The sequence below is a fragment of the Poecilia reticulata genome, linkage group LG5, assembly GCF_000633615.1.
Source record: "Poecilia reticulata strain Guanapo linkage group LG5, Guppy_female_1.0+MT, whole genome shotgun sequence".
Lineage (NCBI taxonomy): Eukaryota > Metazoa > Chordata > Actinopteri > Cyprinodontiformes > Poeciliidae > Poecilia > Poecilia reticulata.
Window position 1 is genome coordinate 7,097,053 of NC_024335.1, and position 22,402 is coordinate 7,119,454.

At 37.0% G+C, this 22,402-nt stretch overlaps 1 protein-coding gene across 4 annotated transcripts in view; it reads right to left on the bottom strand.

The window, feature by feature from the left end:
- atg7 (ATG7 autophagy related 7 homolog (S. cerevisiae)) overlaps positions 1–22,402 on the bottom strand; it is a 77,633-nt gene that overhangs the window by 31,283 nt on the left and 23,948 nt on the right. For 3 of the 4 annotated variants that reach the window (XM_017304973.1, XM_017304974.1, XM_017304972.1), the window contains exons 14-18: positions 22,036–22,281; positions 20,281–20,396; positions 15,781–15,856; positions 9,372–9,452; positions 4,782–4,952 (exon numbers count right to left, since the gene is read on the bottom strand). In XM_017304973.1, coding sequence (XP_017160462.1) covers positions 4,782–4,952; positions 9,372–9,452; positions 15,781–15,856; positions 20,281–20,396; positions 22,036–22,281 — 690 coding nt within the window. Of the gene's footprint in view, positions 1–4,781; positions 4,953–9,371; positions 9,453–15,780; positions 15,857–20,280; positions 20,397–22,035; positions 22,282–22,402 lie in introns of those variants that run through there. The other variant, XM_008408544.2, reaches the window with a different exon arrangement.

A 22,402-nucleotide genomic window follows, 5' to 3' on the forward strand; every position in this document is an offset into this window, starting at 1 on the left:
AAATTACCTACTATGATGCAAATTAATAATAATTTGTTTCTGTTCTAATTCCAATTTTTACTTATTTGACCTCATCAAGTTAAGTTAGTACTAATCCAAAGTAAARTCATAATTTCWAATTTTCATAGTTTTCCAGACTCAAATTTATTGATTTCTTCCCCAGTTTTTATGACAGTATGCAAGTTTAAATGCAAAACAAATACCTTGATGGGATTAATTATCTTTTTAACAACACAGTGCTRAGATTGGATTCCATTTGGCTGTGTTGAAAAAGTTTAATRCACTGGTTTTGTTTGTAYGTAGACAAACGTAGATCATCTCTATAGCACTCTATAGTTCTAACCTATGGTACCTAATCCTAGCTTAAGARTCACAGGTCCAGTTTAAAACCTTTAGAGATTTAAGAAGCTCAAAAAGATGTCAAATGGACATTTTCTTGACTCAACAATGAAGGACGTAATTTAAAATAATTTTCCCAATTACTGTGTCATGGGTTTCTGGCTCAATCGATCAATGGAGTCTATTAACCTTCCTTACAGTAAGCGGATATWCTGTCCTGTAACTATCAGACAGAGAAGAAGAAAAGTTGGGTGCTGCGTGGCTCAGAACAGGCGCACCACAATTAGAGCCTATAGTCCTCAATGTGGTTGTTCTTGGTTTGATTCCTTCTTTGCTGTCAAATTACTGTTCAATGAAGTTCATTAAAGGCTCTTGGTGCCAAAAAAATATACAACATGCAAAGTTTGTCATATGCTAATTGAACATGCTAGGTACAATGTGGGCTATTTGAGATACTGTCTTCCTGATAAAGGGATGTTGACTGAATGTGTCACCATGGAAATAGTTATGTTGCCAAGCAACAAAGGGAGTTGGGTGGAGGAGCTATCATGTGAGTCTATGTTAAGTTTTTCATAGAAAWAAGTCTCACTCAGTTCTGGTGGTGCACTGGGATGAGCGAGTATCCCTCGCTTGCCACTCGAGTAACAAAACTCCTCTCACCATTCGAGTTAAAACTGTCTCTGTGATTGCAGCGTCCCAGCTCTGGTTAAGCTAAAGACAAAACGCATATCAAACAGAAAATYAATCCTTGAAACTTGAGACGTCTTATCTGGAGGAAAAACTATTCTCAAATTTCACATTTTTGCTGAAAATTTAGGGTTTCTTTTGGTGTTGCATCAAGGGAGAACTTGGTGCTTATTAAGTATTTTTAAAGCACAACATGTTCTAGCAACTGGATTCAAATATGTAGCCAGGCGAAATGATTATGTTGTAAACCTGAATGCTTTTGAAATTCACTCTCTTTGGGGAAACTACCCCCCCACAAAAAAAAACGACTACTAAGAAAGAGATTTTTTTTTCTCTATAGTGCAATGTTGGTTACAGTTTCCATGAAAGGATTTTTAAATAAAACTAGATAATGTGAGTTAGAAACAATAATTATCTACATTTGCAGTTTTTCATTTTATGCATTTTCCACTAAAATCGTCAAAAATAGYTGGGACTAATTAATCAGATTTTTATGACATCCTTTTGATTAAGGCCTGGAAAAAATGACTGAATATTTTTTAAAGCAGTTCAGAACCAATGCTCTAAATAATCTAATCTAACATAAAAAGCCTTTTTTTTTCTAGAATTCTTTTTCCAAAGATAGAACAGAGAATGATGGTGGTAAAGTCAATATCTTTTCATAATGAGTTCTTTCCTCACCTAAAAGAAAAAAAAAAAAAAACAAGCTCCATTCTCTATGTTACTTAGATTTTTACAGTGCAGTTTCAGGTCAGGTCACGGATATTAGATTTTTGTGGCTGGATACTCAGGTCTCATGAGAGCTAAGATGCAATATGCTGCATACAAATGTTTGAAATRCATGCAACTACTTTGCCAGACTCATAGTAGATTTTCCACCCGGCCGTGCTCAGACCACAGTTTGAAATCCTAGCAGGACTGCTTACACAAAGGAGCCATTCACAGGGGTTTGTGCGTGACTTATGAGCATGCACACACGCACGCTCACGGACACACACAGAGACATACGCACAGCTTTCAGTCTAAAATTTCACCAAACTTGAACTGCCCCAAAACCCCACGGTGACCGCGTAAAAAGTGGTTCTCATGTTACAAACTCACCCAAAATAGACCTTAAGTACATAGTGGAGACATCTGATGACGTAAATTATAGCTTAGACCGGCACACACACACGTTAGAGTGAGCAAAAACACACACAGACACTCTTTCACCRTGCTAAATGCAGTTTGATGATACAGGAAAGAACAAAAAAATTAGTGGGGTATAATGTCCAACTTGAAAACAACATACAGATATAGAACAATGGGTAATGAGTTTCACTTTCAATTATTGTTTCACAACAGGAAACTTTAAAATATAGGTCAAGGAAAAAACATAGGCAAAAATCTTTGAAAAGGAAAAGTTTTCATTTCAGTGAGAAATAAAAACTAGTGTTCTTTACTGCGACTACAGAGAAAGACTCACTAGAGAATGTTATCCAAGAGCAGTAGTTTGTAGAAAAAGTAATCAGTGTAGAGGAAACGGGCGCAAAGACTGCTGGCGCTAGTGGGCTGAGCAATCAAAACAATCCCTCTATGTTCTGATTGAAGAGAAAGGGTTTGACGCCATACTCTTCAACACGCTTCGTCAAAGACGGAGAAGGGGGCGGGGAGAGAAGGAAGGAACAAGAGATATACAAAATGATAGGGAATGAAGTGGAGACGGACTGTAAATAATAAGTCCCTTATACTTAACTTCCCTCATATCATTCTTTTTCTGTTTTCTACCTCTTCTAATCACCCTCTTTTTAGACGTCTTCTAATCTCAGTCTATTTTCTTGGTTCTTTTCCGCCTCATTCACCATTTATGTTTAATAAATCAGAGTTGCAGAGAAACTACATGGGAAATTCCCACACTGTGGCTGGATAAGACCCAGCCCCCACCACCCACGCTCGTTTTCCGCCTCTCCCTCGGCTCCCTCCGTCTGCTGTCAGAGGGGAGTCTTGAGGAAAACCACCCATATTCCACCACAGACTATTCTGGATGTTTGCCGGAAATGTATCCCTCTTGTTGTTCCACAAGAATCAAAGTTGAGCTCAATGGCAGAAAAGTCAAAGAGTAGAAGGTTAGAGGAAAAAGGTTCCTCAGCTTTTGGATAAAAAAAGTCAGTTTTCTGTAAAATATTAAGTCTAACAAATAATACAGAAAAAAATATATTCTTTGAGGTAGAGAAGCAATTGTAAGGTCAAAAACATTTGTTCCCTTAGGTGCATCTATCCAAACAAGTCCTGTGAAATCATTTAAGTCAAAGCTACAACAGGACAAACACAAAAAATCCCAAAGTATTTTTTAGTCAGTGCTGATGTAATTTCCAAACCATACTTGGTTTGGAAATTACCAAACCAAGGTAATTGGTTTGGTAATTACCTTGGTAACCAACCAGCCATGGTTGGTTACCAAGTATGGTTACAAACCATACTTGGTTTGGAAATGGTTTGTTATTCAGACTCCAAGCATGTACAAAAGTAAAAAGTAAGCATTTCTAATTTATACATTTATCTTTTAATTGATATCCAAACAAAGCATTAATTGTCAAAAGATAAAATTTAGATGCTGATTTGCAGTTTTCTAGACAGGGAGAGCATTTTTCCCCCTCCAACTCTAGACTGCATGCTGCCATTTACTTGTTTACATAACAGTGGAAAACGTGCAAGACAGTGCAAGTGTTGGCACATCACTAACATRAATGTCTTCATCTTGTCAGTGTACAATTACAACCTCACTGAACTAAGACAAAGTGGTCTATAGAAGTCAGCTAGAAGGATTTTTAACAAGACCAAAACAAAAGGTTAGTGGTTTGTTTTTGAAGAAATACAATAAGATAAACTTTATAACGTCAAAGATATAACGCAGGAATGTTGCTGACTGTCTCTCCAACTACACATTCAAAGGAAGATACCTATAAGTAGTGAAATGTTTTTCATACACACTGTACTTTTTACAAAAACAAAGTGAGATGCCTCCTGAAGTTTTTCAAGAATTTAGAATTTGAAACTTTTCTGGGCGCCTTAATACAGATAATTTTGATAAAAGTATTTGCTCATCCGGCTTACCACACATATAAACTGGAGCGACATCCACTTCCTGTGTTGTACGGCCTCAACATTCATTTGATCTTCATATTTAGAGATCACAGCCAAACTGGAAAAAACTGGCTCAGACCTGATGGATAAGGCTTTTCGTCCAGGCTCAGCAACCTCTTTGTCATGAACGTCCATGTAAATTACTCTGGACAGGCGTACAGAGATCCTGCTATATTACCCTCACAATACTGGATTTGTAGGGGAAACCAGACAAAATTTGACTTAACAACCCTGCCTTGCAGTTCAAAATGAGCGTTGTCACATGAAGCAGTGAAGAACATGAAGAACCATAYTGGTTAATGAAGACTTCGCTTCTGCAATTAAAGCACCCAGTGATTAAGCCAGCAGTGTACATGTATACTACCCATTTACGACAGAAAGAACGATAGATGAGCTCTTTTCAGAGCATTTTAGATCATCTGATTGTAGGAAACGCAACACATAATGAAGGCATAATATCTCGACATAAAAAAAAGTACTAAAATCAGTAATAGTGAAAAGGGATGAGCATTATTTGAGTTTTTTGGTCATGYAGAAAGATATTTACCATTGTAACAATTTGTCATCCTGTTGCAACACCATTGTGGATTCTTAAAATTATAAATGATTAAAATGAATCAGTTAAATTCTTCCTAAGATGAGTGGAACAAGTTTTGATGGAGTGTGGGTTTGTGATTTACCTCTGCAGCCTGAGTTTCCTGGTGCAGCAGAGTCAGTCCTGTGAGGTCTTCCAGGAATGAGTGGGAAGAATTAAAAACCTTGGACAGAAAGCTGAAACCTTCCCTCTCATAATGGTCCAGGACCTGAATGGAAGCAAAAAGAAAACATCAGAATAAAGAAGTAAACGTTTAAAGTCGGTTTGAAGTGAACTCGTAGTAGTGAGGGATTAAACTTTGATTTGCTTCAGTGRTCAAAGTGATGTCAGTCTCTTACACTTCTGATTGATACAGTAATGTCAAAATTGAAACAAAGATAAATGATTTCACTGGACATTATAAAAAAGAGGCTACAATAAAGAATACTTTAAACTAGAGATGCACAATATATTGAATCACAAAGAACATTGGAATATGTGATGCTATATTTGGGATTAGGTTATATTTCAAGTATCATGCATTCAAACTGAATGCTGCTGGTATATTTCACAATGTGGATTTACTTTCACTGCCTGGTATGTCCATACTTGACTTTAACTTTTTTGACCAAGATGCTAAACATATTGGAGATTTGGGGACATGAGTGATGAAAATGTYGGTTATTTTCAACTAATATAATTACTGTAACAATTAATAATAATATTGCAATTGTGGATTTTCCCCCTGTAGCAAAGAACTACTTCAACCCGGCACAAAATTCACAAGTTGGCCTGACAATATTTTAAATGATAATCATTTTATGAAGGTTTTTGGTTTGATTTATGTAAAAGTATTGAGCAGTTCAGTTTTAAACAAGATGAAGTGTAAAATGAACCTTTCTTCCCCCTCTGTGAAGCCTTTGAAGTCAATGCAGTGTGTTTACCTTGATGTTTCATCAGAACCGACTTCAAATCCCCACACCACTGCTGCAGTATACACACATCCAGACACCCCCACAAACACCCCCCCCCCCACACCCACACACACACACACACACACACACACACACACACACACACACACACACACACACACACACACACACACCCCCCCCCACACACGCAAGCATCCTCTGCCCTCTCGACTACCTTCCTAAGATTGGACAAGCCTTTCATGGACGCCTACGGAGCCTCCTCTGCAGGTGTAGAGTTACCACTGTTTGAGACATCTGCACACTGTGCTCAGAACTGCCTTTGTGTGTGTGTGTGAGTGTGCGTGCATTTGTGTGTTTTGCAGACTCAACCTGGCGTCTGGTCCCGGAGCCAGACACACCACTCACAATGCACAGTGACGTTCCCCTCATTCACCTTTTCAACCTCTCTTTTCTTTCCTCCATCTTCCATTTCACCATTCCATTTCCATTCCATTTCTTTGATTCTCCGTTTCCACAGATGGACCCTGCTATTTGAAACTCCAACAGCAGAAACCAACTTTGCTAAAATGTCGCTGACGAAGCCGCAGAAAAGCACACAGATTTCCGTTGATGATTTAGTGATCAAGTCATTCGGCACTTAAACATTACCTTTAATATATATATGAAAGAATGCACAATGAAAAGGGATTTAATATCTTCGGGCAGTAAAGCACAAAGCTGGGGACTCAGAAGAACCAACAAATTTGATACATCTGCAACGGGTGGTTTGTGAATTTATTTCCAAGGGGCTGTGTCTACACAAAACAGCACAAAATGATATATATGGTGSATCCACAAGAAGAGTGATAGTATTACAAGCAGCTGGAAGAGCATCTGCTACTGAGTCATAMAAGTAAGTAAATATCTATAACARAGACATTACTTTGTAGATGCATTAAAGATTACTCAGTGTTTGATCATCATATTTCTTATTTTCTGCAGCTGCCCTGTAGGTGGGGTGAACTCCACATGATGAAGTATATGACTCGTACCCCCACGTTCCAACWCTGGACTGCCATCACATGCCAGACAAACACAACATTTAATTTGAATGGAAGATGTTGAATTTAGATTATTCATGTTTAACCATGTTTTTATATCAAGAATCATCTGCTTTGTCACAGACAGGAAGCTGGCCAAGTTTGAGTTGATTTATGATCTCATTTGTTGTGATCTTGTTAAAGGAATGGTGTTAATRCTCTTCAGTAGCGGCAAATAATTAAGAACTTAGTGGAACATTCAGATACATAARGCATTATAATTATTGCTGACTATAAAAGCACAAGAAAGTTTCTCAAATTATTTTATAAAGGAAGCTAATACTTCACCTTAGTCAAGAGTCATAACTGATAATAATCAAGAGGACAATCCTGAGTCTTAATAGCCAAATAAGACCAAGTGACTCATGTCTTCATATTGATAATGTAAATCTGAATTAGTGGTAGTATTTGATGAACATTTTTTTTTTATCAAATTGTAGGGTCTATAGTTAATGAATTGCAACCAATCATATTTTAATCAAAAACCAAATACTGACACAAAAAGCAATATTTTCAATTATAAAAGCATTGTTCGTGCTACTATTGCATAAATAAGATATATGAGCTCAACAACAATATCTACTCTCTTATTTAAGTTATTCAATGAAAAGATTGGTGCAAAGTGCTGTAATATCTATTCAGCTCTCAAGTGTTTCAGGAATCCCTGATCATTCACACAACTTCTTTGAAAATATATTTCTTTTGAAATGCAAACGGTATGTGGAGATATTAGCGTTGAAGAAAAAAAAAACATTTTTCCAAAAAATATTTTTCTTAGAAGACTGATACATTCTCAATTATACCAGGAAGTAGGAWAAGTATTGTGAATACTTTCAGCAAAAGTGTCTAAAGGGTCTGAAGTCAACTTCTTTGACGGTGCATCGGAAAGTCAAAGATTCAATATAGAGCTCAACTTACACTGGTATTTTCACGACTATTTTCTTTTTTACTATAAAAAGCAGAAATAATACTAAGTTATAGTTCAAGTGCAGAAATTTTACAAAAAAAATGCAAATCATTGTGCAGAATAAAGCTTCCCATTAATAGTGGTGGCACATTTTGTTGTGTCCAAACAGCAGTAGTAAGAGATGTCTGGCATGGTTGTAGACAATGCCACGTCAGCTGTGATTTACTCTTTGGCGAGTAGTTTTATTGGCTTCCAGCCCCACAAGAGTTAGAAAACACACACACATGCACACACACACACACACACACAAACAGAATGAAAAGCCCCAACTCTACAGGAACCGCTCCAGCCCAGACAGAGGCTGAATTGTTTTGTTTCCATAGTGACCTGGCAGCACACAGCTGACTGCAGCAGAAATACACACACAAATCCAGAGTGAAGACAAAGACCAACGCACACACTCTCACCAACGCCATTAAAGGGAGCACACCGATATATGGACACAGGGGCACACAAAAGAGAGGAGAGATATGGGGGAGGAAGAGCAGGAAGCGAGGAAAAGGGGGAAGAAGGAGAAGTGAAACTGGAGTAGGCTGAAAAGAAAAGAGTGAAAGGCAGATAAGCAAATGCAAAACAGAGAGGCTGAAGATGTGTGGGTGGGATTAAAACATATTTACTTAAAAACCTTTATCCCCGCCTGACCAAAAGATCTGTCCTGTCTTACTTATGTCCATTATTCCTGCCTATAGTCTCTACCCAAACCCTATCAGACCATATGAGCAGCTCTGTGCAGACCAAATAATCTCATCAGTCACACAGGCAGAAACATGACACCTTAAGATAGGCTGGAACGCCATCCTTTTTTTTTTTTTTTTCACTAGGCGTAGGTGGAGAAAAGTTTTGGAGTTGAAGCGAGCCAACTCCCTGCCCCCCCCTCCATCTCTTAGTTTCTCTCTGTCTTCACATGAAAGTGATAGATCTGGGGCTTTATGACCTCTTTATCGACACAAAGAGCGCATTGAGATTGGGGGAGAGAAAGAGGCGAACCAGCCCTCTCTACTCATCACAACACCCTTTTTCAGTACTACATTTCCTCTGCTTGTAACAACCTCGCCGCCACCACCCATCACTCTCTCCTGACTTTTTTCCAAACTGTCCCCGTCTCTAAATTGTCCATTCCTCCTGCAGAACTCTCACACGTTTTTACAACTAACCACRCAGACCAATGGTAAAGCAGTAAAAAAAGCACAGAGAGTAAATTTTCCCACCCCTATTTGGCAGATTTAGACTATCTGTAGTCTTCTACAACCCATCTACACACATTCACTCCTACACACTCACAAATACACACACAGCAGTGGTGGGAGCGTACGACACTTTCTGACATCAGTGAGCAACTGCTGCCTGATTGTTACCAGATGGTTTTACCAGCTTTCCTGTGTGCGTCTCTTTAGTATTCCTCAAGGAACAACATTTCAACACAGCTACACTGACTTAACAATGTGGAAATGGGAGAGCTGGGAATCCCCTTCAATTTTTGCTACGACTGCAATTTGTATTTCAAAACAGTGATGTCCCATAGTAACAAAATGTGACCTGATAAAAATATCAGGATCTTTGCATCTACAATTCAGTTGTTGTTGTTTTGTTTTTTTTCCAAAACTAAGCCACGTTKAATAACCTTACAATTTGAGCAACAGAAAAAAAATCCCAACAGTGCCACTTACAACGGGTGAGCAGGCAGTGCATTTGTCGAAGGCCAGGCTGGCAGGCAGCACGTTGTCAAACCTGGACAGAAAGCCTCGGATCTGTAGAATAGGGGGTGAAAAAACACACAGTCAAGKAATCTAAATGATAAATGAGGCACTTGGGATAAATGTGAGAAAAACTAAGTTTTGGATGATAAGCTAAAAAAAGTAATAAATGTTCGAATCTGGGAATAACACCCCCCTCCTATGGCTATTTCTTACAATTAAAATAAAACCATGATACAATGTAGTGAAAACAGACTTGATATAAAAACTTTGAGAATGTGTTGTGTTTTACAGCAAGGAAGAGAGCTCCCTCTGGTGGTGGAAAGATAAGTAGCAGCAGTCTGTTTAGTGTACTATTTTCTAAAAACTTTTTTCACCCAATTGGTATCTTTTTTTACACTGCTAAGCATAGCAGCTTCCAATGTTGTAAATGTAATTAACAAAAATGAGAAGAGATTAAATACTTTTATTATAAATAATTAAAAMMAATCCCTTCTGCGCTGTAAATCGACCCCTGTTTAATCGAGTTAGCATAGCAAGCGTCAGGAGCCTTTGTCAGATGAATGAAGATCCCATTTCAAACAAATACAACCAGAGCTGCTAGGTCAGGAAAAATGTCAAAATTACAATTACTTTTGTCTCTACTGAAATTAAAGTTTTGCTTTCTTAATGTGATTAATAAGTTTTGAAAAAAAATACATTTCTAGCAATCAAAGAACAAAAAAAAAACCAAGACAATTCAAGTGGAGTGTGGACAACAGTTAGTAATTTTTTTTTTTTTTTTTTTGCTCTATACATGTATTTTTATGATAAATTGGTGAGAAAAAAAGAATTTGAATTAGAAATTAGATTATTAATAAATAATTTAGGCATTTTGTTAACTTTTCTCTACTATGAGCTTGGCTGGAGACTGCAGGTGTAAGGAGGAGCTTTAGTTAAATAGGTGGCGCTATTTCAAGGTAAATACAACTGTGGACTAAAAATAACACAATGGATGTGGAACAGTGATTTGCAGGAAGTTCACTTGTATAGCTCAAAGAGCATAAATTGAAGGCTTTGGAGCGGTCTAGTCAAAGTTCCTATTTAAATACATATGAAGTGCTGTTGCATGATTTTACCACTCAAATCTGACTGCAATAAAATAGTTCTGGAGATCARGCCAAAATTCCTCCAGGATAACATAAAAGATACATTTCGAGTTGCTGCTTGGTGATAGAAACAGATGTCAAAGACAGATTTTGGCTTGGAAGGGCTAATTGCTACTTTAGAATGGCTTATTCAGGTTATCTTTACCTAATAATGATCTAGATAAACACCAATAACTTTTATTAAAACAGCGTATAAAGATAAACCAATGCCTGTATGCATATTTTGATTTTGGAATATTTCTGTTATGCTTTTTAAATGTCAAAGACATAACCTACACATTCTGCTTCTCTGCTGTAAATATGTCTGAGCCCGCTTCTTTCTCTTTTCTACTTTCCTTTCCTTCTTTTCTTCTTGTCTAAGAAAATGCTGCCAAGCATGCAGCAATCATGAAATTCAAGGACGACAAATAGAAAAATAAATTAACAAGCATCCGAATCAAACAGAAGAATGAAAAATCTTCAAACTGTTTATATGAGAGACTGTTTAGTGGATCCCCTTTGAATCCACCAATGGAGAAAATTCTATTCAACTGAACTGAAGTGAATAATAGGACATACATCTTAAAATCTGTAATATCTGTATTATAGTATAATACTGGTGATTATCACTGGTATGATACATAAAGAAGAAACATCAGCTTACCACATTTATCTTCTTGAATTTTTTTTWAATTAATTTCTTGTCCTTTGCATCTATTCATTCCTGGTCATTTGTGCTGCAAAGGCATATTCAGTGGCAATTACCAATGACAAAAAAAGAATGTAGGACWGTGAATTTGACTGCAATAACAGTCACTGAATCCAGTATTAATGTAAGAGGCGAGTTCGCAGAGCAAACAAGTCCATAAATGATGAAAGGGTGAGCAGACAAGTGAGTCAGAGTAATGGGTGGGTGGGAATTAAAATATGTAAACCTGCAGAGCCTCCACAGATACTGGACACACATCCACTGCATGAGGGAAGGTGGAGTACAGACACCTGGCTACTCTGCTATAATCTGTCTAAAAAGGTTCAAGCAGTAGGAATGTTTTGGTAAAGCAGGCTTCAGCATGCTTATAAGTTATAAGTTTGAATTTGAACTCTTTCCACTTATGCATAATGTATTAAAAATGTTCCTTGACATGCTCAGAGCTTTTAAAATTTTAGAAGCTGACCCTACGTTCAGTTTCATTTCTGGTTAGAGTGATGCGTTCCTCGTTCTTCACTATGCTGCTTATTCTCCAACAAACATCTGAGATCTTCACAGAACAGCCGGATAACACATAGACTAAACTGGAGACATTCACTAATCAGATTACTTTTAGGGTCATTTCTTGCACTGGACTGTACTGTAAGATGTTAAACGTGTYTTACTTAAAAACCTTCTTCTTCACAAAATACCCTACTTTGCCTTGGTTTATCACATAGAATCACAATAATCCCTTGAAGTTTGAGGTTATATCTTTATATTATGCAAAAAAGCTCAAAAGGTATGAATAATTTTGCAAGATGCTATAATGACTAAGGTAGTTGGGGACATAAATGCCTTATTTACATAGTTCATAAAACATAAATTTAAAGAAGAATTTGGATTTCTATCTTTTAATCAATATAAAAATTATTCAATTAAGGAAACTAGACAAAAACATTCATTAGCAATAAACCTCAATTACTAGTGTGGGATTGACAGACATTGAGAGTTAAACTACATTTTTAATCAGTTCTGTACATCAGCTGGGAGAGATTCAACTCTCCCAGCTAACTAAGCGTTAGCTTGCAGGTAATTCATTTTCTTAATACTGAGAATGGCTTTCTCAGCTYCAATCAGATTTAATCCGTTTTCTTTAAACTTATTTTCAGTTAAATTATTTTTGCCTGTCTGTGTGATTTAAATATTGTGGAGTAGCAGTTACTGGACAGGTATCGTGATTCAAAAATTACATTTCCAGTAGATATGAAGTTCTGATTGAACAAAACAGCACAAAACTCGGATGTTACTTTCCTCATACGTTACAAACGACACATTTATTGGGGCTCCGTCTGTTTTTAAGCCCATTTCCTRACAGCTTTCTCGCCTATCAATATGACCTTTAGCAAACCACGCATGGGAAGCAATATTCATGATGAAAAACTCAATTTGAAAGGAAGTCGCAGTTGCTAAAAAGTTACTTGGTACCTAAATAAGCTCCAAACTACCTGTGGCAAAAAATGATAAGCTGCAAAAGGAAAACTGAACTAAAAGTATTTGAGATATAAACAGCGTTTAATTTCTAAAACCGCCACAAGCTGTCACTGTGGCACCACAGACAAAAAGAATAAGTGGCCTCAGTCTGAATATTCACCGTTTGTCAGGCTTAATACATATTCTAATACTCAAGGATTACTCAGCAATGCTCCCAGGCATATTATTTTTGGCACCTCTTCTTTTTGATAAYAATCATCTCTATCTKCACACACACAGACAGTCGCATTTGCAAGCCACTTTCCTTTGGGTTATTTGGCAGAAAAACCCTGAGCAGCAAAGGTGTCAAAGCAAATGGCAGGGATTGATATTCCCRGGATGATGAATAATGATGGTGATACAAATGGAGGTGGTGAGACGCAGCACTCAGTTAGCCAAGAACATAGTTTGGATGGCACCAAATCATCCAATCTCCTTATCTAGTGGCTCAGTATTGAGTATTTAATTATGATTTCAGCCAATTTTCAAGCTCCTTCTAATTAATAAGAGAGCTATTAGCTTGTTTTGTTTAACTATGTGTTGTTTTTAAGACTAAATCTGAAATAAAAACTATCTGATAAGCGCCAATATAAAATATTGTGCATTTAAAATTAAACTCGCGTTGAGTTTTAACACTGGAAACACAAAATAAAAGCCACCAAGTTTATAGCATATCTGAACAGACCGGAGGGAAATAAGAGCATGTGTGTGTATATTCTGTCTGACAAGCACAGTCACTCTAAATGTCCTTCCCTTGATCTTCAATCTCGTTCATTAATAGCGCCACCTCAACAGTCATCAGTATGTATGAAACTAAATCAATATCAACACTCTAGTGCTAGAAAGAGGGAAAAATGTTGGTATTAGAGYCAAGGTTGAAGCAAAGACTTGACAATAATACAAACCAAGTTTAGTTTTTACTTCAAAATCTTCTCCTGGCTCAGACTTGGGGACACAATGGCAAACCATTTGAAGGACAAACTGTGTTCAGATAAACCCCAGCCTGCAGGACCTCTTCTAAATTCAGGTGATGTACATTAAATCCTTACTCGCGCTCTTTAGGTATTAGTGATTGTAAATGGTGATGTTCAATTATTGCCAATATAGCAAGGCTGCCGTTGGAAAGGCTTTTCTCTCCTAAAAGAACTGTATCATTCAGACTTATAACATTGCACATTTAAAAAAAAATTACAAATAAAATAAAACACGAGACAAGACAAAATGAGTTCTGTGACATTTTTGAAAAAAAATTGAGGACCTGAGCACAAAGACTCATTTCTTCAGTACAGTTACATAAAATACTGAATCACAGTCTCAGCACAATTTTCAATTGTAGAGTGAGAACTACAAAAATACTGCCAGAATTCAACATTTGATTAATAAAAAAAGGTATTTATAAGAGGCATTTATAAGAGGTGTTTTTTGTGATTTGTTTGCTTTTTTAGTAAATAATCTCATGCAGTGCGAAGCCTAAGTAGCTTTAGATGTACATCATAGTAAAATCTTTTTCACTGTCAGTAAATGGGCTTCCATGTCTTAATCAAGGTGGCTTTGAATCACGAGGAGTCGGCTCATTAACAATCTCGAGTCGTGTTTGATCTTTCTATTTGTAACATTTTAACTAACCATTGAAATGACCCAACATAAAGTTGTGTCCATTGTGGGGAACGAAAGATGTTAAAATATAATGAGGGTCGACAAATGTGAGTGTGCTAATGAGTGCCGCATTGAAACATGCTGCTTTAATTAAGATGTTATGTTAAGGGAAATATGCTGTTTCAACTGAACAGAGCAAGWTTCAGTCTCTCACTTTATTCAGTGCAGATTAAACCTTTTTCATTTGAAAACGTAACAAGATAATTACTTCTTATTTTAAATGCACTGATATATGTATATCACTCATACAGGTCAAAAATTCATACATATAAATTATTTCTAAAATGAAGTTTGTTAATTTTTKTATTGAGTATTTTTGGCTTCTTCAACAACATCTATACACATACATATCAGGTGTGCATTTTTCATGTTAATTTTGGCCCTTTGATGATGCATTTGAACAGCTGCTWTATTCAGCTGTTTGACCCTGTATTTCAAAGTCATAAACCAGTTAATATGACTTTGAAATATGTTGCACAACTTCACAGATTTTATAATCAAGAACAGAAAGTTTGTCTCATTATTGTTAAACTACACTTGTAGTGTGGAGTTTATAGACACTCATCATGGCCTTAAAATGTCAAATTAATTTTAGGCTGTTAGTGATTTGTTTACATTTTCATGAATTTGTTTTCTTCTTGTTGTTTTTAAATGAGCTTTAATGGTTCTTCCAAGAAGAGTCAAATGTCCAGTTAGAAATATGTCAGAATCTTATTCACAGCTAAACACAGCATGTAAATAGCATTGAACTAAATAATAATGTGGGTGTATATTTGCATTTGAGCTGCATTAAATGTTGGCCCTGTGTAMATATTCAGAAATCTGCAAAATTTTATTGCATTGCCAAAGAACAATTTACATATATAATTAAAAGAAACAAAATGAAAAACATTGACGCTTAGAATGAGTGAAAAAGGTTATTGCTACAGTTTTCAGCCGACGTTGTTCAGGGATGTAAGTTCATGATGCGCGTTCTTGTCTTCTTCAGCAAACTTGTTCAAATAATTAATTCGGGTCGCTCTTGGTTTACTCAGTTTTTACAGTATCTTAATACATTTCCAGCATTTCTTAAATTCTGCATCTGCAGCTTATTTAAAACTGTGACATTTTCTTGTATTTTGGATCTTACTGTACGTTCTCCATTTTATTTGAACTATTGTTGCCATTATTTCTGTGCATCTTTGTTGTTTCCATTTGCATGTCACTTTGCTGCTAGATTTACCCACACAGGGACAAGTAAAAGATTATTTTATTACGTTATTCCTCTTTTACATCCTGTCTAATCAAGGATTTTGTACATGTATCCATCCTGTTCAAAGCAGAGCTCTCTTCCTAGTGATAAAGTGGATGAGTGTGAGTGGGTTTGTGTGTCTCTAACCTGATGAGGCACAAGACCGAGAGAYGTGGGAGGCTCGTTCATTCTGTCGTCACTGCTGCTGGCCACTGCGTAGCCCCTAAAAATAGAAAATACCCTCAGTAAGTTTATGTGTTTTCATAAATCTTAAACATTCCCTGAAATAAAGCTTAAAAACACACAATAAACTCTGAATAACAGACAATCATTGAGCTCAGAAAATCCAATGGCTATGAAAGAAAATTATGAAAATATAGAAGCATCCTGAATGCATTGTTGAATTCAAAAAAACCATTGCCTAAATTGTGAGTTTAATCCCTTCAAATTCAACTTCAAATATTTAAATGACAGTCCAAAAGTAAGGCAATACAATAAGTGAGGGAATTTCAAAGAAATAAATGAAAAACCAGTAATATTTGTGACAGATCTTTGAGACAATTTTCAAACAACTACTTTCAGAGTTCTGTTTTTTGTTTTTTTGTTGTTTTTTTTTTACAAAGAAAGTCATATCCAGTGACCAAACATTTTTGTTTTCATATTTACAAACCTCTAAATAAAATTGAACTTTTGAAAAAGCAAAGCAAACTTCTGTGTGTCARTCGTCCATGAAGATGAGCTATAAGCTGCAAGCAGGGTGCACTATATAATCCATCACTGCTGTTTGTTGTGTTTTTTTTGTTTTTTTTATCATGTTGCCCCAATGACCTTGTCGCAATGCAGTGGGCCCCCTACTGCTCCCAGCCATCAGAAAGGGATATAAATATTAGTTTTTGTCTGAAATATCAGATTTTGAACAATCCATCAGAACATGAATTAAAAAAACTGCACACACACAATTGAAACCAAATCAATCAATCAATCAATCAATCAAATTTTATTTGTATAGCACATTTCAGCAGCAAGGCATTTCAAAGTGCTTTACATAATTAAAATAAAAACAGCATGTGACGGTGAATAAACAGAAAGACAGATTTTTTTTAAAGAAAAAGAAAAAGGTTAAAAAAGATAAAAACATTAAAACCCGCATTAAAACCCGTTTTAGTTAAAACGCCATTTAACAAGGATAAATKTTTACATAGAGTGTATAAAAATATCACTGTCAACATAAAATAGGACTAACAAATTTTTGCTAAATGCCAGGTTTTATTTATTTTAATCAAAATCAGAAATTCACATACGCTAAGTTAACTTTTTWAAAATTTGGTAAGTCTCAGATGATGACGCCATTAAGCATTTGATTGGTTAATTCACARAATTTTAATTAAATGGAGGCCCACTCATGGCTGTATCTTAAGACAACACCACAAACACACAGCTTCCTTGTGTGACATGAGAAATCAGCGAAAAATCAAGAGAACTGTGAACCTCCACAAGTCTGGTTGATCTTTAGGTGCAATTTCAAGATGTGCAAATCAAAATCCAGAACAAAAGCAAAACAGATTGTCAAGATGCTGTCAGAAGCCTTTAAAAGAGTGTCAGTCTGCAAAGTGACAAAAAACCCRCACTGGAAGCCCACTCAGCAAGGAAGAAGCTTTTACTCAAAAAGCAACATATAAAGAAAGCTTGATTACCGTTTTGAAATGCCCTGCAGTAAAAAGAGATACTTTTTCAGAGACATGTTCTTATATTTTGATGAAAGTAAACTTGAAGTGCTTGAAGCTTACAAGCCTAAGGACATCATCTCAGAGCCCCTTCTTCATTGTCAAGTCTCTAGCCGGTTAATATCAGGTGGGTGTGTTTCCATTGGCGTTGTGTTCCTCACTAAGTGGGAGTGAACGTAGGCAGGAACAACGTGGAGAAAATGGGGAAGCGTCTGCGTGTCGTGAATGCGTTCCGTGTCCAGTTGATTATGTATGCATCYTTCCACAACTGATAAAAACCAACACTTATGGTCTAGTTGCAGATCTAAAGTGGTGGTTGAGATGCTGCTGTTGAAGTAAATCAACAATGCTATCTGCTGACAATCAGTTCGACTTGTGAGCAATACCCAGAGTTTGGCTTGTACCACCCCAAAGGGGGTTCTGAAAACCACTCAGTATCTCCAGATATATACAAATCTGGCCRGGTTGATTGGAGAAGAACCAAGCCACACCCACAGAGAAGAAGCTGTGAAGTATGGGATGGCAAGTTAATTTTGTGGGGTTTTTTGTTGTTGTTGTTTTTTTTTGTGTTTTTTTTTTTGCTTTGATAGGGACTGGTGTACTTCACAAAATAGAAGGGATCATAAAGAAGAGCATTGTGTGGACTAAAAGGAAAATCTACTATCTAAACTGTAAGTAAACTTTGAAAAATGCAGGAAAAAAACTCTGAAAGTAAGGTTATGTTCCTTTTCAGTCAATGTATGTAAACATCTGGTTTTAACTATATGGGTGTTCCTCTTTCAGCCCAACATGCTTTTCCATGGTAGCTTTTTGCACTTCTGAGATGTWTTCCAAATAGAAAGCAACACATAATTCAAACTTGGCATGAGTACAAAAAGACACTGAGCTTATTTGTGCTTTCAGATCTCAAATGCAGACAGAAGGAACACTTGAGCTTTTGTATGAGCTCCATGACTACGAGTAAACCTAACCAGTTTGAAAAAAACTTTTCTTCATGCGAACAACAATTATCAACATTTCACATTTCACACTGAGTTGACAGTGGTTTTACAAAGTCAGTGTCTGTCAAACTGCTTGAATACCTAAGTGCCAATTATGTGCGTCTCGGAACTGAGAAATAAATATGCGCTATTGKGGACTTCTGGGGATAAAAGCACAATWTGAGCGGGTTAAAACGCAACAAAAAGAACATGCATTGAGTGCCAACTTAAAAGAAGTAGATCTTATTGGAAAGACTGAAGCAAGATACCCCTAACAGCAAAGGCAGCACAAGAAAACTCATTCTGGTCTTTGCTCTGGAAGCTTTTCATTCTAGAAGGAAAGAACAGCTGCGTAACAGCATACTGTATTTCAAAACACTCCAAGATAAAATAGCCATCCCATCAGGCCCGGCAAGTGGCCTCTTTAGTACAAACACACACTTGCACAACTCTATTCTTTTATAGAGACACACCGGTGCACATGACTACACACTCGATAGGCAGGAAAACATCTMCTTCAACGTTGTGCAAAAAGGATGAACTAGGTCCAGAAAATATCGAGCAACCACAGATCTTAAAGAGAACTTAAGAGTTCACTGAACCTTGGTGTCAAAAGGGGGGGAAAAAAATCTAAAACAGTAGTGACACAAATGCCTGCAGCACAGTAAAACATCAGCTGAAGCGCTCCTCCATCAATAAGACAACGTCATCAAAGTTCACTTCAAAATCAAACAGCTGCTGGTGCTAAGGGCTGCTTCCTCAGGCAGTAATCTGTACAATTCCTTCAAAAGTGCRTCATTCACTTCACATTCAGATGTAAAGGATATTAGAAGCAAAAGTATGGATTCTTATTTCTCTTTATCATGGTGTTTAGTGAGAASWWKKWGMACTATTTGAAGAAAAATGCATCCCTCAAATGGGAAGAATGGGATGAAAACCCTCAAGTGAAATTATTGATTTGCTTCATGAATAAAAACAAGAGTAGCCATCTGGGAGCTTCCCAAAGGACAGCTCAGTGAGAGGGTGATTGGCTGCTTGATGACAGAATATCAGGACATCAGGGATCTGCACTACAAAGCAGGTTTAATGGCTTCCTGAGGAGAAGCTTTGGATGCTGTAGATTTTCTGTATCATAAAGCTGCAGCATAAACTGTTTYGCTCCATCACTGTATTTATGTTTACAGCAGGGCAGACTTTGATATAAGATAAAAACCATAAGTATATTGAGAGATATTTACACAAAGCCTTAAACAAAATCAAATAACTCAAAAATAAATGYAACCTGATGAACATTATGAGCCGATGTTTATTCTTCTTTGAAGTATAAATCTGAACCGCAACAGATTTATTTCTGATTTATGCAAACGAGGGCACGAGAACCTGAAACACACAAAGCTGATTGGCTCTAACCACGAACAGCAAGTCAAATTCTGAGAATTTTTTTGTTTAATCAAAGCATTAAAAATGAGCACTGCCATGGGGCGACTGCAGCTCAGTGGGGAGAGTTGACGTTTTGCAATCAGAAGATTTTGGACTGGAGTTTAGTTTCTCCCTGTCACTTGTTGATCTGCCCCTAAGAAAAAGACTTAATSCCAAGTCACATACCAATCTGTGTATCAGTGTGTAATTGTGTGCACATTATAAAGTGCAACTAAGTGAATGTGGCATAGTGTAAAGCGCTTTAACTGAATTAACCATTTTTTTCTACCCATAAACCAACACTATTATGATTTGATATGTTGTTGTTTTTTAGTTCAGAAAACACATATAAGGTCATATGCATGATTAACTAAATGGAGATAATCTTGCAATAATTTAAATTCTAGAATTTACTGATCATCTGTTTTGTGCACCGGCTGATACTAAGGTCATTTTTTAACAAAAATATTTACATTAGAGAATCAAGTGACCAAGTCACTTAGGATAATGTTGGGGACACGTACCCTTCACTGTGCTGTAGGATGGACACCATCAGCTCCACAGCCAAAGCTCCAGCGATCATGGCAAGGCCTGGTCTGCTGACGGTGCACTGCTGATCCAAGGTCCGATCCCTGGTCGACTATTCACAAAAAACAGAGGACGGAAAACACTAACTCAATCATTTTAAATAAAGCCTGACACATTCAGTGAAAGTAAAGAATAACAGCACCAGCGCAAATGGCTTTTAAGTAGAAGAAAATCTYCTTTGCATGACGCTGATGTCTGAAAGTACTGAGGGCAAATTCATGATCACAAGCTGTTGAGACGCATTGGCAGGCGCTGTTGCACTTCCATCTCAGTAGGCTTTTATTGATGCAACCATGTTTTTATAAACGGCACCATTAGCTTGTCCCTCTCATTGACTGCAGGGCCATCTATCCAGTCAATAGACGGAAAGATGAGCCATTAGTGTCTGCAAAAATTGCACTTTATCAAATAGTAATTGTRCTATAAATGCTGTTGATCAGCAACAGATGGAAAGGAAAACTTGTTAGAGTCCAGAGGCTTGTCTCATTTCCTTATGAAGGCTGATCGGTGTCACTGTAATGAGATATTTGTAACAACAGCCAGAAGTCTACAAAACAAAGCGACTTGTATCAGCAATACATTATTGACATTTTTCCCTATTCATTCCCCCAAACTGAAACTMTTCTACATGTAAATTTCAGTGAAAGCAGCCCGTTGGCTCTAATTCTGATGATAATATTACTATAATCTGTGACTGGGGGTGGTATTTGTAGAAGTCGAGGCAGAATAAAGCAGGTTTATAGAAAATGGCTTTGGCCTTTCATAGCTGATGAACGCAGCTCAAACAATACTCACATTAAAAGGTAATGAGGGAGGGTAAAAAAAAAGACAAAAGGGTGAAAACAAAGGCTGTCAGAGGACAAAAGCAGGATGTGGGGGATGGAAAAAGTAAGATTTTTCTGAAGTGTATAGGCTGAGTTAGGTCCACATTATGCCAAAATGTTAGGAATAAATGTGTGATTTTTCTTTAAAGCAAGCGGAAACAATTAGATGGGCAAAAAGAAACTCTTATGTAGAAACTGCAAAAAATAATCCGCACTGAAACTAGTTATTGGACTGGATCAGTTTGGTTTAAAAATATTCAATCTGTCTTTTCTGTCCCCAGCAGATTTATAATAGAGAGTTGTAAGACTAAATAATTCTAAATAATTCTCCTAAGTATGTTGCTGCTGGAATACAGAGTTATCAGAACGATTGCAATTGTGTTACTTATAACGCATAAATACACTTTGATCTAAATCATTTCACCAGAGCTCTGGTTGTTTGTTTAGGGTTAATGTCCTGCTGGAAGACGAACCTCCATCCAAGTTTTAAGCTTTATGCAGCTTCTAAAAGGCTTTTTTCTGGATTTTCCCTGGAATTATGTCATCTTCCTATAAAACCTGACCACCTCTCCTGGTGGTGGTCCAAGAAAACCACCGCCAGTTCATGCTGCAGTGATGGTGTTTGCATATTCAGGATGAAGCATGTAGACCAAACAATATCAGCAATACTGTTTGGCCTATATGCCATTTTGGTTGTGTTGGTCTATCGCATAAAACTCTAACTAAATACATTGAAGTTTGTGGTTATTACATGACAACATGTGAAAAGATTCAAGAGGTGTGACCAGTTTTCCAAGACACAATGTGCACTGCTGCAGAATGTGTGTTTTATGAGGTGGTTGTATGGATGTTAAGAGCTTTTCTCACGTCTCCTGGAGCGACAACATCATTGCAGAAGTAGCAGCCCAACTTGTGCCCTGGGATGTTGGAGAACAGAGAGGATCCTGGGACACCGGGCGCAGCTCCGGCCGGAGTGGAAGATGATGAGGAAGCAGAGGAACAGGAAGTAGAGGAGTCTGTAGCCGTGGAAACACTTTGACTGATGGGAGGTTTCTTTAGACCATGTCGCATTACAACGAACGTGTCGAAGCCTAAAGCAGCATTCACCACGAGCTGAGGAGAGAAAGATGATGACATGGTTATTAAGATGTCTTTTTTTCATTGAATACAAGAACATTTTACACAAATATTGTGCATTAAAATTTGAAAAAATAGATTAAAAGAAGCTTGTTTC